Consider the following 12,752-nt stretch of genomic DNA (forward strand, 5'->3'; position numbering starts at 1 on the left):
TAATTTGGTGTGATCGATGTTTGAAGGAAAGAAATATGGCATGCCTTTGCGTATTTTACGCACGAATAAATGTTGACGATTGCGAAGAACGGGGCAAGACCTTGGCTCGACTTTTTCCTTGAGCTTGTTCGAATTTTCCTCCAATTGTGTGTGAGTTGTCGTGCACTTTGAGGAGTTTGGGAGGAAAATTTCAGAAAGTGGCGTGAGTTTTGTGTGAAGGGTTTGGGATGGGTTTACATATTATATACTAATTAGTTCTTTAATTAAGCTTAAGCCCATTAAATCCTCCAATTAGGCCCACTAGTGCTTGATTAGGAATTAATTAAAATATTATAATAGTTTTGTTTAAATAAATTTGTGAATTTATTAGCCTGGTTGCCAAAACGTTCGTATTTTTTTTTGAAAAACTAACACCGATAAAATTTACGTCCCGGCGTATAAAATCACCTCAAAACTCCTTATTTTCAAAATTAATAAAAAGCATTACCCATATTTTAAATAATTTTAAATAATTATTTAATAAAAATATTTTATGTTTTTCAGCACTCGGTCTCCGTTATTCGATCGCAACTTGAATAATCCTTAAAAGTAACGTTTTGTTCATCATGACAATTAAATCCTATTTAACATATAATCATGCATGTCACATACTCAATTAAGAAATTAAATCATTTAATTACTTATTTTTCATATTTCTTAGATTCGCATGTCGTTGAGTTACGTTGTCTTAATTTTGGACCTTATACTGGTGATACCTTAATGGTGGAGAAATGCTGCCAATTCTTTGATCTCATGAGGCTCTTTGCTGGTTCTAATCATGTTCGAGTAATGGCTTCTGGATCCATTGACGTAAATCATAAAGATGAAATTTATGATGGCAAGTTTTTTTCTTTTTCTAGGAAATCTCAACACTTCATATAATTGTTTCGAACTTGCAACACCAATACAAGCGATTAATGTCTTATAGCATTAATTAAAGGTTTTATTACATATTATAGTGTTCTATAATTCTTTTTGTCTCTAGTTTTGAGTATATGATGAGTCGTTTCACTTTCAACTATCACTTTCTGGTATTGGCAGGTGCCTGATATAATTGATAACACATATGTAATTTTCACTACAAGAAAATATGCCTTCAACAAAAAATCAAAGACAACGGTTTTTTATTTAAACCCTTGTCTTTTTTCTTTTAACAACGGTTTCTGTTGAAACCGTTGTCGTAGCCTAAAAAAACCCGCTAATATACAACAGTTTCTTAAAAATCGTTGTCTTTAATGTGTCCACGACAATGATTTTTAAAAAACCGTTGTCTTTTAGCGTTTTTTTGGGGTCAAAGACAACGGTCTATTAGCGTGTTTTTTGGACAAACCACAACGGTTTTCTTAAACTATTGCTATATGTAGCGACAGTTTTGCTCAAACCGTCACTATTTTAAGTAACAGTTTTGTTAAAACCGTCGCAATTTTTAAAATAGCGATGGTTTAAGAAACAATCGTCGCTAATAGTGACGGTTAAATTTACAACCGTCGCTCATAGCGACGATTTTACCAAAAACCGTCGCGTAAAACTGTCGCAAATTGTCTATAAATATCGACATTTTCGGTCCATTTTCCTCCACACCTCTTCACATCTACAATAAATTTTTCTCTCTTAGATGATTTTTCTTTCGATTTAAGGTAAGTTTTTTCGTTTTAATTTTTGGTAAATTTCTAAGTGTTAGTTAGAAACGTCTACTTGTTTTAAAATGCGGAGATATTTTTTTTTATTATAAATTTCACATTTTCAAAATAACATTTATAATAATCATATTTATTTTAACATAAAAATAACGCGGTCTAAAATAATCAAACTCATTCAAAATCATACGTAAACATAAACGAATAAAATCATAAAATCATCATCGTAAGAAAATGTTCATCTCCTCTCAATTTCATAAATCATAATGCGGAAAACATGTGGTCATCGGGTCATGTCACTGCACCAGGACTGCCTACTCAGAGTTCGGCACCTCCAGTCGCCTCATCATGAAGCTCACCTGCATCACACACGCCTCATGAGTCTACACACTCAGCACACCTTCACCAGGAATAACAAGTACATATACAGGCACACAACAGTGAAAAATATCAAACTCAACATATCTTTCATGAACTCAAAAAGCTCAATGCCAACATACCTTTCATGAATTTTAAAAGCTTAATGCCAACATACCTTTCATGAACTTTAAAACATGAACATAAATGTGTCGTATAAAATCATGTCATATCAAATCATGTCATCTCATATCATCATATACGTGTCAAAACAGCTCATCGTGTCATCATATACTTAAACATTTTCTTTTAATTGAATTCAGTTCATTAGTTGTGGCTTTCGTATCAGCTCTATCGTATCAGCTCTAGCGATGGATCCATCTATAAAACCGTGGTACCTGGCGGCAGGGGACATCAGCGACAGCATTACCCGCCAATGAGCCCGGGCCTCAGCTCATCATATCTCATGTCATCGTATACATATACATCGTTAGTCACAACCAAATCCCATCTTTCAAAAATATCATTATTTTCATCACTTATCAAAATCATGCATATACGTAAATTTTCTTTAAAACCAAGCATGCACCGTATTTATCATAATTTCATAAAAACATAAACATGATGCATAAAAATTTAAAACATGATAAAATGTGCTTTGGGCGCTTTCAAGACCAAAATCTCACCTCGGGTGCAAAATGACCATTTTGCCTCTAGAAACCCAAAAATTATCGTTTCAACTCTGGACCTCTAAAATTGACCCGAAGCTTACCAAACTCTTTAAAATGTCCCAAAACATTTTTAAAAGCATTCCTAGACATAAACTCGAGCCAAATTCACAACTTAACCGATTCGTTTTAAAACTTGAACCGGGGTCCCGGTTTTAACCCGAATCAAACCGAAACTTAACCAAAACTTTCTCAACTTTTTACCACACTTAGTAAACGTCTAAAAGGCTCTAAAAATCTCAGGACCAGACTCCTAAACTCCTCGGCCACCCCTTGAAGGCTGCTGGAAATTATCCCGAAAATTTCGTTCGAACCCTTACTAGCACCCTTGCCGTTGTTGCGTCTATAGCCCAAAACCAATGGAACCAGCTGTTAACCCACCTCTACCTGACCATCCTAGGACCCCTCTGGATGCACTGGACTCGCGACCCTAGCCCCATGCAACCTATAACATCAGCCCGATCGCTAGAAACCTAAATGCACCACGCCGAGCTCCTCCACTCCAAGCGCACAGCCTCAACATCCGATGGCTCCAGCGGTGATTGGGCCACCCTGAGCCGTGACTCAGACCCAACAGGGTCTGGTCCGAGCCCCAGTTTAGTCCATGCACCACCGACACCACCCCTACCTCGGTCCCTCACTCGCGCAAGACACACCACCGAAAACTCCCTTCGATTCTCCCACCTACAGCAACCCAACCAGATCGGACCCCAAGACCCCACCTTGTCAACGTTTTCAGTTTCTTAACACTCGAACCCACAGTCCCTTGCACATCAAAAAAATGAAAACGTGAGTTACGAGCATGGAAATGCAAGAATATGCAAGAAGACCGAACAAATTCTCATGTATAAAATTGGATCGACAGTTTTGCACACTAACAAACATAATAAAGCATGTATACAGCGTGAGAGATGCAGAAACGAAAGTACAATGCGTGCCTGATGAGATAATTTGTGTGCAAATGTTCGAAGGGACACGAGGCGAAGAGGAAACACTCGAGCTTGAAGGAAAAAGGAAGCACCGAATTCTTGCTGCTGAAATTCACGAAGGAGGCGACTGATTGGATGAAGGTGGGCGGCTGGAAACGTAAGTAGGTTTAGTGGGGGTTAAGGGAATAATTATGAGTTAATTAGGTAGATAATAATTTAGCTAATGGCTCCTATTTTTATTTAAGAGTAAAAAAAATAAAGTTCAAAAGTGGGCCCATTAAATCCAAACGCACTCCCGAAAAATATTTCGTGTTGGAAAGATTTTGAAAATATTAGTCGAACCCTTAAAAAGTCTTCCGATTCTATAAAATTTACTTACAGATAAAATAAAATCATACGGGTAAAAATACCCAATAAAATCTTATTTTTGAAAAATACACTTAAAAACACCTTAAATAAATTAATAAAATTTAATCATGTTATAAAATAATTTTTCTTGAAAATTCTCCGATCTCCGTTCCTCGTTCGAGCGTGAAATGAAATTTAAAAATCTTTAATGCATGAACTTTTAAAATTTCATGAATTAAATCCTATCATGCAATAATAATGCATAAAATGCATAAAAATAATTAAACACAATTTAATAAAATAAACATGCATTTTATGCTTTAGATGAATTTAATAAAATACCAAAGAAATTTGATAATTTACATGCATGTGGTTCACGTGGACTTTTCGATTTTTGGGACGTTACAAGTTAAGATCATGAATATTGTAAAGTTAGTCAGATTGTAAGTTTTTTTGGTAGATTTTTTAAATTATAAAAGTAATTTTTTTTATTTTACTTAAAAAATTTGCGACGGAAATTATATCATTGACCGTCGCTAATTAGCGAATTTTGAACATGTAGTGATTTATAATAATTTATAAAAATTGTATATTAAATTTTATTTCGAATTTTCAATGATGTATAATACTGAAAAATATAAAATAAATTTTATTATTATATTTGTTTTTTATTTTTCTGAAAAAAAACAATGGTTTTTCACCGATGTCATAGGTCTTTTCAAAACGTTGTTAAAAATCGTGTTTTTAAAGGGTGCGTTCAAAGACAATGGTTGAAAACTGTTGTCTTTTCGGACAAAGACAACGGTTTTTAAACGTTATAAAACTGTTGTCTTTTCGGGCAAAGACACGGTTTTTTTGAACCGTTGTCTTTGAGCGCCTCTTTTAACAACACAACTTTTAACAACAGCTTTAAAAAACCGTTGTCGTTGGGCATTTTTCTTGTAGTGTAAGCTATGGTGAAAGTTTGGTTAAATTTTGGGATGATTCGGGTTAAAATCGGGACTTCGATCGGTTTAAGTTTTAAAACAAATTATGAAATTAATCGAAGGGCTTAATTTTACGTCTAGGAAACTTCGGTTTAAGTTTTAAAACAAATTATGAAATTAATCGAAGGGCTTAATTTTACGTCTAGGAAATGTTCAAGGGTATATTTTAAGGTGTTATATATGGTAATTTTTGATGGATTCGGGTCATCGTTTTAAGGTTCAAGGGTAAAATGGTCAAGTTAGGGTTTCATGGGCAAAATAATCATTTTACACCTGAAAAATTTGAGGAGTCCTAGGAGTGTCCTGAATGCTGTAATGAATGTTAAAATGTTTATTTTGAAAGGTAATGAAATTTTCTGATGAAAATTGTAAAATGTCAAAGAATAAGTTGCATGCTTGGTTTCAAGAAAATGTTATACGCATAAATTTTTATAAGTGATTGATATAATAAAATATTTTGAAAGAGGTGATTTTATAGTGACTAATACAAACACGGATACGAATACGAAATGACACAATGACAAGACCAATGCTCAGTTGACGGGGAGAGTGTCGCTGATGTCTCCGTCGCCTGGTACCATGTTGATACGTAAGATTAATCAATCGACAAACAGCTGATATGAAAGTCACAATTAATGATCTGAATTCATCTAATGGGAAAACATATATATGTATATGTATATGATGAAAGGAAAGGTTTATGATGAAAGAAAATGTTTAAGTTTATGCATATTAATGAAGAGCTATTTTTATTAAAAGTATTTTCACTGTTGCATGTGGATGTATACATATTACTTGTTACTATGTTCGAGGGAGTATTGTTCAATGCAATCATCATATGATCACCTATCTGTATGATTAGACATCTCCAAGTTCATACCAATGAAATGTGGCGTTAACTTTATAGGTACTAGTCTCGAGCTCAAGCGACCTTTATATTAGTTTAAGATGGCTGAATCGACTAGAAACGAATTTAGAATATACAATACACGTCTAATGAATTTCATTATCTTCGTTGCGAGATAGACCTCATGATACTATAGTATATTTAAAGACTTTATCTATGCAGCTTTCATGAGTACGCAAATAAAAAATATATAAATATTGAATAAAATCGTAAAATATTATTAAAATAAATATTGTTTTTATATAAGAGTCAATAAAGCTCAAGCCACAAGTTGTCTTGTTGGACATCTACTATAATATTAACATAATTATTTTTACTTTGATTATTTTCAAACTCGAGTCAAAAGCTGAATAAAACAAGTGTTTACCCATAACCAACAACAACAAGGATACAAAGTCTTATACTTTGTACCAAAATAATGTCAAAATATTTGGTTCTAATTTAAGTCGAAAGGATCTTCAAATTTTCAAAAGGATATATACGGATAATAATTTTCACGAGTCTACAAAAAAGAGTGGATCGAGGAGAAGCAAATATTCTCGGCGTATGGATATAAAGATTCCTGGAACAAAAGCTATATTTTCGCGATGAATGGTTCGATCATATTCACAATCACAGGTATAATATTCCCAACTAAAATTCGTTGCATAAATTTTACGCACTTCTCAATTAACAAAAAGGAACTCTTGATAGCTCATTATAAACCATTCCTGTATTCATTTGTTTACTTATATATATATAGCAACAATATATATTTTCTCCTTCGTAACAAGTGTGTATATTTAATTATAAGTTATAACGATATATTTATTTTATGTGTTTAAAATTATAAATTCTGGAGCAAAAAGTCTATCAAGTTGATACTCTCTGATGATCTTGCGAAATGTCAAAAGATAATATATTTGAATCGACAAAGATTCCCATCATCATAAATATAATAAAGGCTTTCTGGATGGCATATAATATCGCAGTGTTGTAATTAGATTTGGTAACAAGATTAACCGTTGCATATGAGATATAAAAAAGTTTCATTAGAATATTATCTTTATATACATACAACATATACATATAAATATATAGATTAAGAATATCTGTGCAGGAACAAGGATTTTACGAAACTAGCTATTCAGCTATGTCAATACATTGCACATGAAAGAGAGAAAAAAAAGACAGACAAATTAAACAAACCTATCCATTGCTTTATTGAAGGAGAAATAGTACTCATGAAATCTAAAAAATAAGGCCATTATCTAAATATTTACTCAATAAAATTACTTGACAATAACAAGTTGTCGAGCTTCGTTAATCATAATCTCCTCCTTCGTCTTCCTTATGAATTCTTCAAATTTCTTGTTCAACTCTTCGGTGCTCAACTCCTGTTCTTCCACAACTTCTTGTTGATCCATAAATTCTTCTTCTTCAATGATATCATCAAGAAGTAAGAGATTTTCAGTTTCCTTTTGATCATGGATTTCTGCATGTGCTTCAAAATGATAATCACAAATCCCACGTAACTCTTCATCACTCTCCATGGAAATATCTTTTCTTTCTTCATTCAGAATCCTTTCGTCTTCTTTTGGCCTCTGCAGAAAGTTGTTATATGAGTGCAGCAATCCATCCCCAATCCTTTTCTGCAACATGTCGTTAGGATCGAAACCTGAAGATGAACGAACCAAGCCGGAGGTTTTTGATAGGAAAACCAAGAGGGCGTTACAGATGAGAAATATGAAGTTCTTGTTCACTACATGGGAGTGGGGATTGAAAAGGTTTGCAGAAGGACAGGGAAACTTTCGAGGGTGAAACAGGGAAGATGAGCACAAGGAGTAGTAAGAGAATATGAAAGAAAATATTGAAAGTGAGAGTAATAACTGAGTCATCATCTTCTTCAGCGGTTTAGAGGTCAAGAATTTGCTCAAACTCTTCTCTTTTTTAGGCTCCATTACTTTGGTTTGTGTGGACAGATAGTTAAGAGGATTTCAAAGGGTGTGTTAGGAGAGGTGAGGTTTCAAAGAGCGTACGGAAGGTTCACTTCTATATATAGTTGTAACAAAATATTAGAAGGGCGTGGGTCCATAATTAATAAGGTGAACCTTTACGCAACTAAGGAAAAATTACAATCTTTTATTTTTTGTGATATTAATCAGTTTTGTAAGGAATATTGTTTTATATAAATCGCAAAAATATTGTGTATATCAGATATCAATGTTGTCTCAGATGCCGTAACACCCAGTGAAATGCTAAACCACAAAAAAATAGCTTAATTAAAAATAACTCAGAGATAATTATGCACAAGTATAAATATTTGTGCTATGACTCATGACAAAATAATTACTAGAAAGTGTAAATTCAGTTTACAAAATCAATACTAGTAATTCTATGAAAAACTAATTTTCTTAACAAGTTAAAGTAATCAAATTACATTATAAAACAACAATAGAATAACTAAATGATGCAAAAACTATGTGTCAAAAACTCGAACAATAAAACAAAATCTTCAATCAACATCTTCACAAGTGTTATCTTCATATGTCTCCAACAATCATGACAACACAATTATAAATAAATGTATTCTTCAATCGGCGGCGCTCTACGACTTAATTTTCTCTCTGTGAGTATTTCTCTCTATCTCTTCGCTCTTGTGGACAACATATGATCCTTTTATTTATAGACATGATTTTTCCTCTAATTGTTTCTTAGATTAGATACCTACAAATTATAGTAAGATAGAGTTTATAAGGAAATAAACACTTTGAAGTATATCAAAATAAATCTAAAGTTAATATCTATAAAAATCTAGAAAGACAAAACTCTTAGTAAAATATTTAGAAAGACAAAACTCTTAGGAAAATATAATTTATTGAATAAATTATATCTTAGAACACAATAAATATTTTTCCTTTCAATCTCCTTTTTTTTTCCTCTCTGGACATAACACAAACAAGTTTATTCAAGGTGATGCAACTCTATTTAGCTCCCCCTGAATTTGATAATGTTAGCTCAATTTTTGTTAGCCGTGTTGACAATAAAAAGTAAAAACACAAGGCAAAAAATTCATAACATAATACTAAATCAGAGGATAGCATTAAAAACCACTTAACACATAATGAATTTAAAACTAACAAACTCAGAGCAGACAAAATGAAAAAATAAAATCACTGAACGCTATCAGCATTATCAATTTCCTCTTTAGCTTCTTCTTCAATTGCATCACAATTTTCTATTCATGATTGTCCGGCGTCAAAATTTAGTTCATTAACAGTTTGATCTTCTTCCCCTTTTTGTCCAAAATGGACAGTCACTTCCAGCATCAGTCTATAATCAGAAACAAAATATTTATAGAAACCAGAATAGCCTTTGTTTGAATATTTTGGCCAAAGCATGATCAATTTGAGCTTGGATGATGGTTGTCGAGATCAAGACATAATAAGTGGAGGAGGCATTGTTATGAGAAGCTTGGGGTGTGTTGGAAACATCAGACACGACACTGGACTCAGACCAAGGTAGGTTTATATTCCTATTTCCCTTGAGCAAAGCGAGGACAATTCTTAAGAGTTCACTGACATCTGACAACTGCTCGTCAATGTCTCTGATGAATCCTTGAGATTCAAGAATTCCATAAATCAGTTAATTAGGTGAGGGGAGTTTGGATGCTTTGAAAACTCCTTAGAAAACTATAGCACAGTCTTAAAAACTAATTTGCCTAAATTGAGAGTACAAGTTCTAAAATAAATTCAGGGCATGTGGTTATGTCACCACTGTGGAATTGGATGAAGGAGTTCAATTGCGGATAAAATCTTATGAAGCACGGAATAAAGAGAAGTTGGGTTTGCTGTAGAAAGGCGGCATGGATGACCTGGAAACTACGTGATCAAACCCCTCGTCAACACCAAAGTAACCTCGTGAATATCTGTTTGAGGTCCATCATATATATCAGGAGTATTGTAGTAGGACTTGATGACTGCATGATTAAATCCGTACACCTAGTTGCAAACAAACACCCTCCAGACTTGTCGGACCTCTCAACACCTACTCCTGATGAGAGGTTTGTATTAAACTCAAGAACTTCTTTCGATAAAATGGAAGCACCATAGCCACAATAGAAAATATCCTTAGAAGTTTGAGAAACTCCACCAGATTGTGTCTTATAAAGGCATCAATGTCCACATTTTTTCTTCAATAAACTCATGATTTTCATATATTGACCATTGATCAAGAGCCTTTTGGTATAGAACTTTGTACTGAAGGCTTTGTCCAAATCATAGTTTTTAAAGTCAGCGTTTGTCCATAGTGTTCTCAGCGTCCATCTCAACTTCTTCGCTTCCATGTCTGGAGTGTTCTCAGCATCCATCTCAATATCTTCGCTTGTAGTATCGTCATCCCCATTACCTTCAAATCCTTCTTCAATAGAGGGAGAAGACGAACTATAAAAGTAATCAGGCTTGTTATCAGCTAACTCTTGTTCCATCTCAATGTCAGGTTCATCGTCAGACTCATCAACAGTGGACATAGGGGTAGAGTCCTTTTCCTTTTTCAGATAGACCAAAAACAGAGCGAGGGAAACATCCTCCTCGTCAAAAAAACTCGGTTCTATGGGAACCTCTTTTTCTTCCGTGGATGAGGGATTTTCTTCATCTTCGTCGGTGGAGCTGCTTGCAGGGACAAGAACACTCTTTCCCTAGACACAAATTCATTATCAATGTCCTCTGAATTATCACCAGGCTAGTATTCTGAGTCAGCCAATATCGGTATAGCAGATGATTCGCCTTTGTGGCGAAATTATTTTGAAGGAGTATATCAGGATTGTATCTTGCTTGGCTTTTTTATCAACGAACTTGAGGTGTTAGGGGAAACACCTGGTTACTACAAAAAATCGGCCAGATTTTCAACATCAATTTCATTATCGGGTTCACCTGAAGCTATCGTTTCAATAGAACATGGATTTCCTCAGCACTAACAATTTCTAGGGCCGGAGGGTGAGGCTCTTCTGTGGGTGTTGTAACGTCCCAAAAATTTAAAAGTCCACGTGAACCACATGCATGCAAGTTATCAAATTTCTTATGTATATTAATTAATTTATTTTTAATCCATTAAATGCATGATTTTAACATGAATATGTATGTTTAATTCTTAGTTCATTAAGATTGTATGATATACGGCTTTTAACAGTATTTAACGCTTGAACGAGGAATGAAGACCGGTGACAGTTAAGGAAAAATGTTTTATTAAATGTTTATTTTTAATTATTTAATATATGATGTAAATGTGAGGGATTTTCAAAAATGGGCCTTTTAAGGTATTTTTACGCCTCGAGCCGTATATTAAACTGATATTCAATTTTTAGCAAAACGGAGGACTTTTTGAGGGTTCGGGTATTTTAAAAAACGTACCTAAAAGAAAAATTTTACGAGAGTGTTATTGGGCTTAATTGGACTACTTTAATATATAATGGTCTCATTATATTAATTATATTATCTCTAACCTACCTTCAAACCCTAATCTCTCCACTCCAACAATTTGGCCGCCCCTCTCTTATGTTTCTAGTAGCATTTTCGAAAGTTCAACAGCCATTCTCCTTGGATTTTCTCAAAAATTTTCAAAGGAACTCTTTTCCGTCCCTCCGGTGCCCGTTCTATACAACTGTATCAAGGTTTTTGAGCGTATAGAAGGTTTTCAAGTGCAAATATGCAAGGCACGGCCTGTACCTAGTTTTTCTCATCATTCACATCAATATATGTTTATTTGTACGTTTATGCATGAAAAATATCAGATTTATCATTTTGGTTTGAATTCATACGATTTTGACACAAAATATGCATATTCTTTGACATGAAACTCATTTTTCTTTGCTTTTGTATGAGGGGATGTTATATATTGACTTCTAGGGGCGGTGTCACGTCAAGATTGAGGGTGCCTAGGTCTGAGATTAGATCAGATCAAGTCTAGGTGAGGGGGGCCTATCAGTTGGGTCGTGTGGTGTACATATCGGCTAGATCTGGTGAAAACGGCAGGGCAGCCGTGCATGGCTCGTTCTAGGCTTTGTTTCAAATCATGTGTGGTCCGTGTCAAGGCTTGGGATGGTCCACAGTTATTTGGTAGTAAGGCTAGGCGTGGATCGAAGCTTGATGACAAGCTAGGTCAAATTTTGTGGCAAGTTAGGTTACTTCTTGGATGAACCGAGTGATCCGACATGTTGAGGCTGTATGCATGGGTTTGGTTGGTCCAAGAGGGAGTTCATGGCTTGGTCTTGGTCTTAGGATATTTGGTTTTTGTCTGATCACGTTGGTTTCGGGCCTAGGGTCGAGTTGTGGGAGCTAGGTGCACTAGGGTTCGAAAGTTCTTACGTGCAGAAAATTCCAACTGCTGGTCGAGGGTTTTCGAGGGCTTTAGGTGGTCTGAAATGTATGAATTAATGGCTTGTCACGTGTGGTTAATTCATGGTTTAAGTTTGGAAAGATTTAGTTAAGTTTCGGGTTAATTCGTGTTAAAACCGGGACCTTGGTCCAAGTTTTAAAACGAATTATAAAAGTTACTATATGGGCTCGATTTTACATCTAAGACATGGTTGAAAGTATGTTTTAAGGTGTTTCGATAAGTTTGGTTGGCTTCGGGTCGAAATTCTGAGGTCCAGGGGTAAAATGGTAAACTAGAGTTTCCAAGGGCAAAATGTGCTCGAGTTTACATCTAAGACATGGTCAAAAGTATGTTTTAAGGTGTTTCAATAAGTTTAGTTGGCTTCGGGTCGAAATTCTGAAGTCCAGGGAAAAAATGGTCAACTAGAGTTTCCAGGGGCAAAATGGTCATTTTGCACCCGAGTCGAGTTA

General features: G+C 34.6%; 1 protein-coding gene and 1 long non-coding RNA gene across 2 annotated transcripts in view; both read right to left on the minus strand.

Moving 5' to 3' along the window:
• Positions 1 to 1,853: 1,853 nt before the first annotated feature.
• LOC140981384 (uncharacterized) overlaps positions 1,854 to 12,752 on the minus strand; it is an 87,177-nt gene continuing 76,278 nt past the window's right edge. Inside the window, exon 2 of the long non-coding RNA XR_012176074.1 lies at positions 1,854 to 2,773. This is a non-coding gene — a long non-coding RNA (uncharacterized lncRNA). The remainder of the gene's footprint in view (positions 2,774 to 12,752) is intronic.
• LOC140990559 (uncharacterized) lies at positions 7,031 to 7,948 on the minus strand. The gene has a single exon (XM_073460335.1). It carries the CDS (start codon positions 7,869 to 7,871, stop codon positions 7,203 to 7,205), a length of 669 nt encoding a protein of 222 aa, XP_073316436.1. The 5' UTR covers positions 7,872 to 7,948; the 3' UTR covers positions 7,031 to 7,202.

This window comes from Primulina huaijiensis, chromosome 1 (assembly GCF_012295235.1).
Source record: "Primulina huaijiensis isolate GDHJ02 chromosome 1, ASM1229523v2, whole genome shotgun sequence".
NCBI classification, from domain to species: Eukaryota; Viridiplantae; Streptophyta; class Magnoliopsida; order Lamiales; family Gesneriaceae; genus Primulina; species Primulina huaijiensis.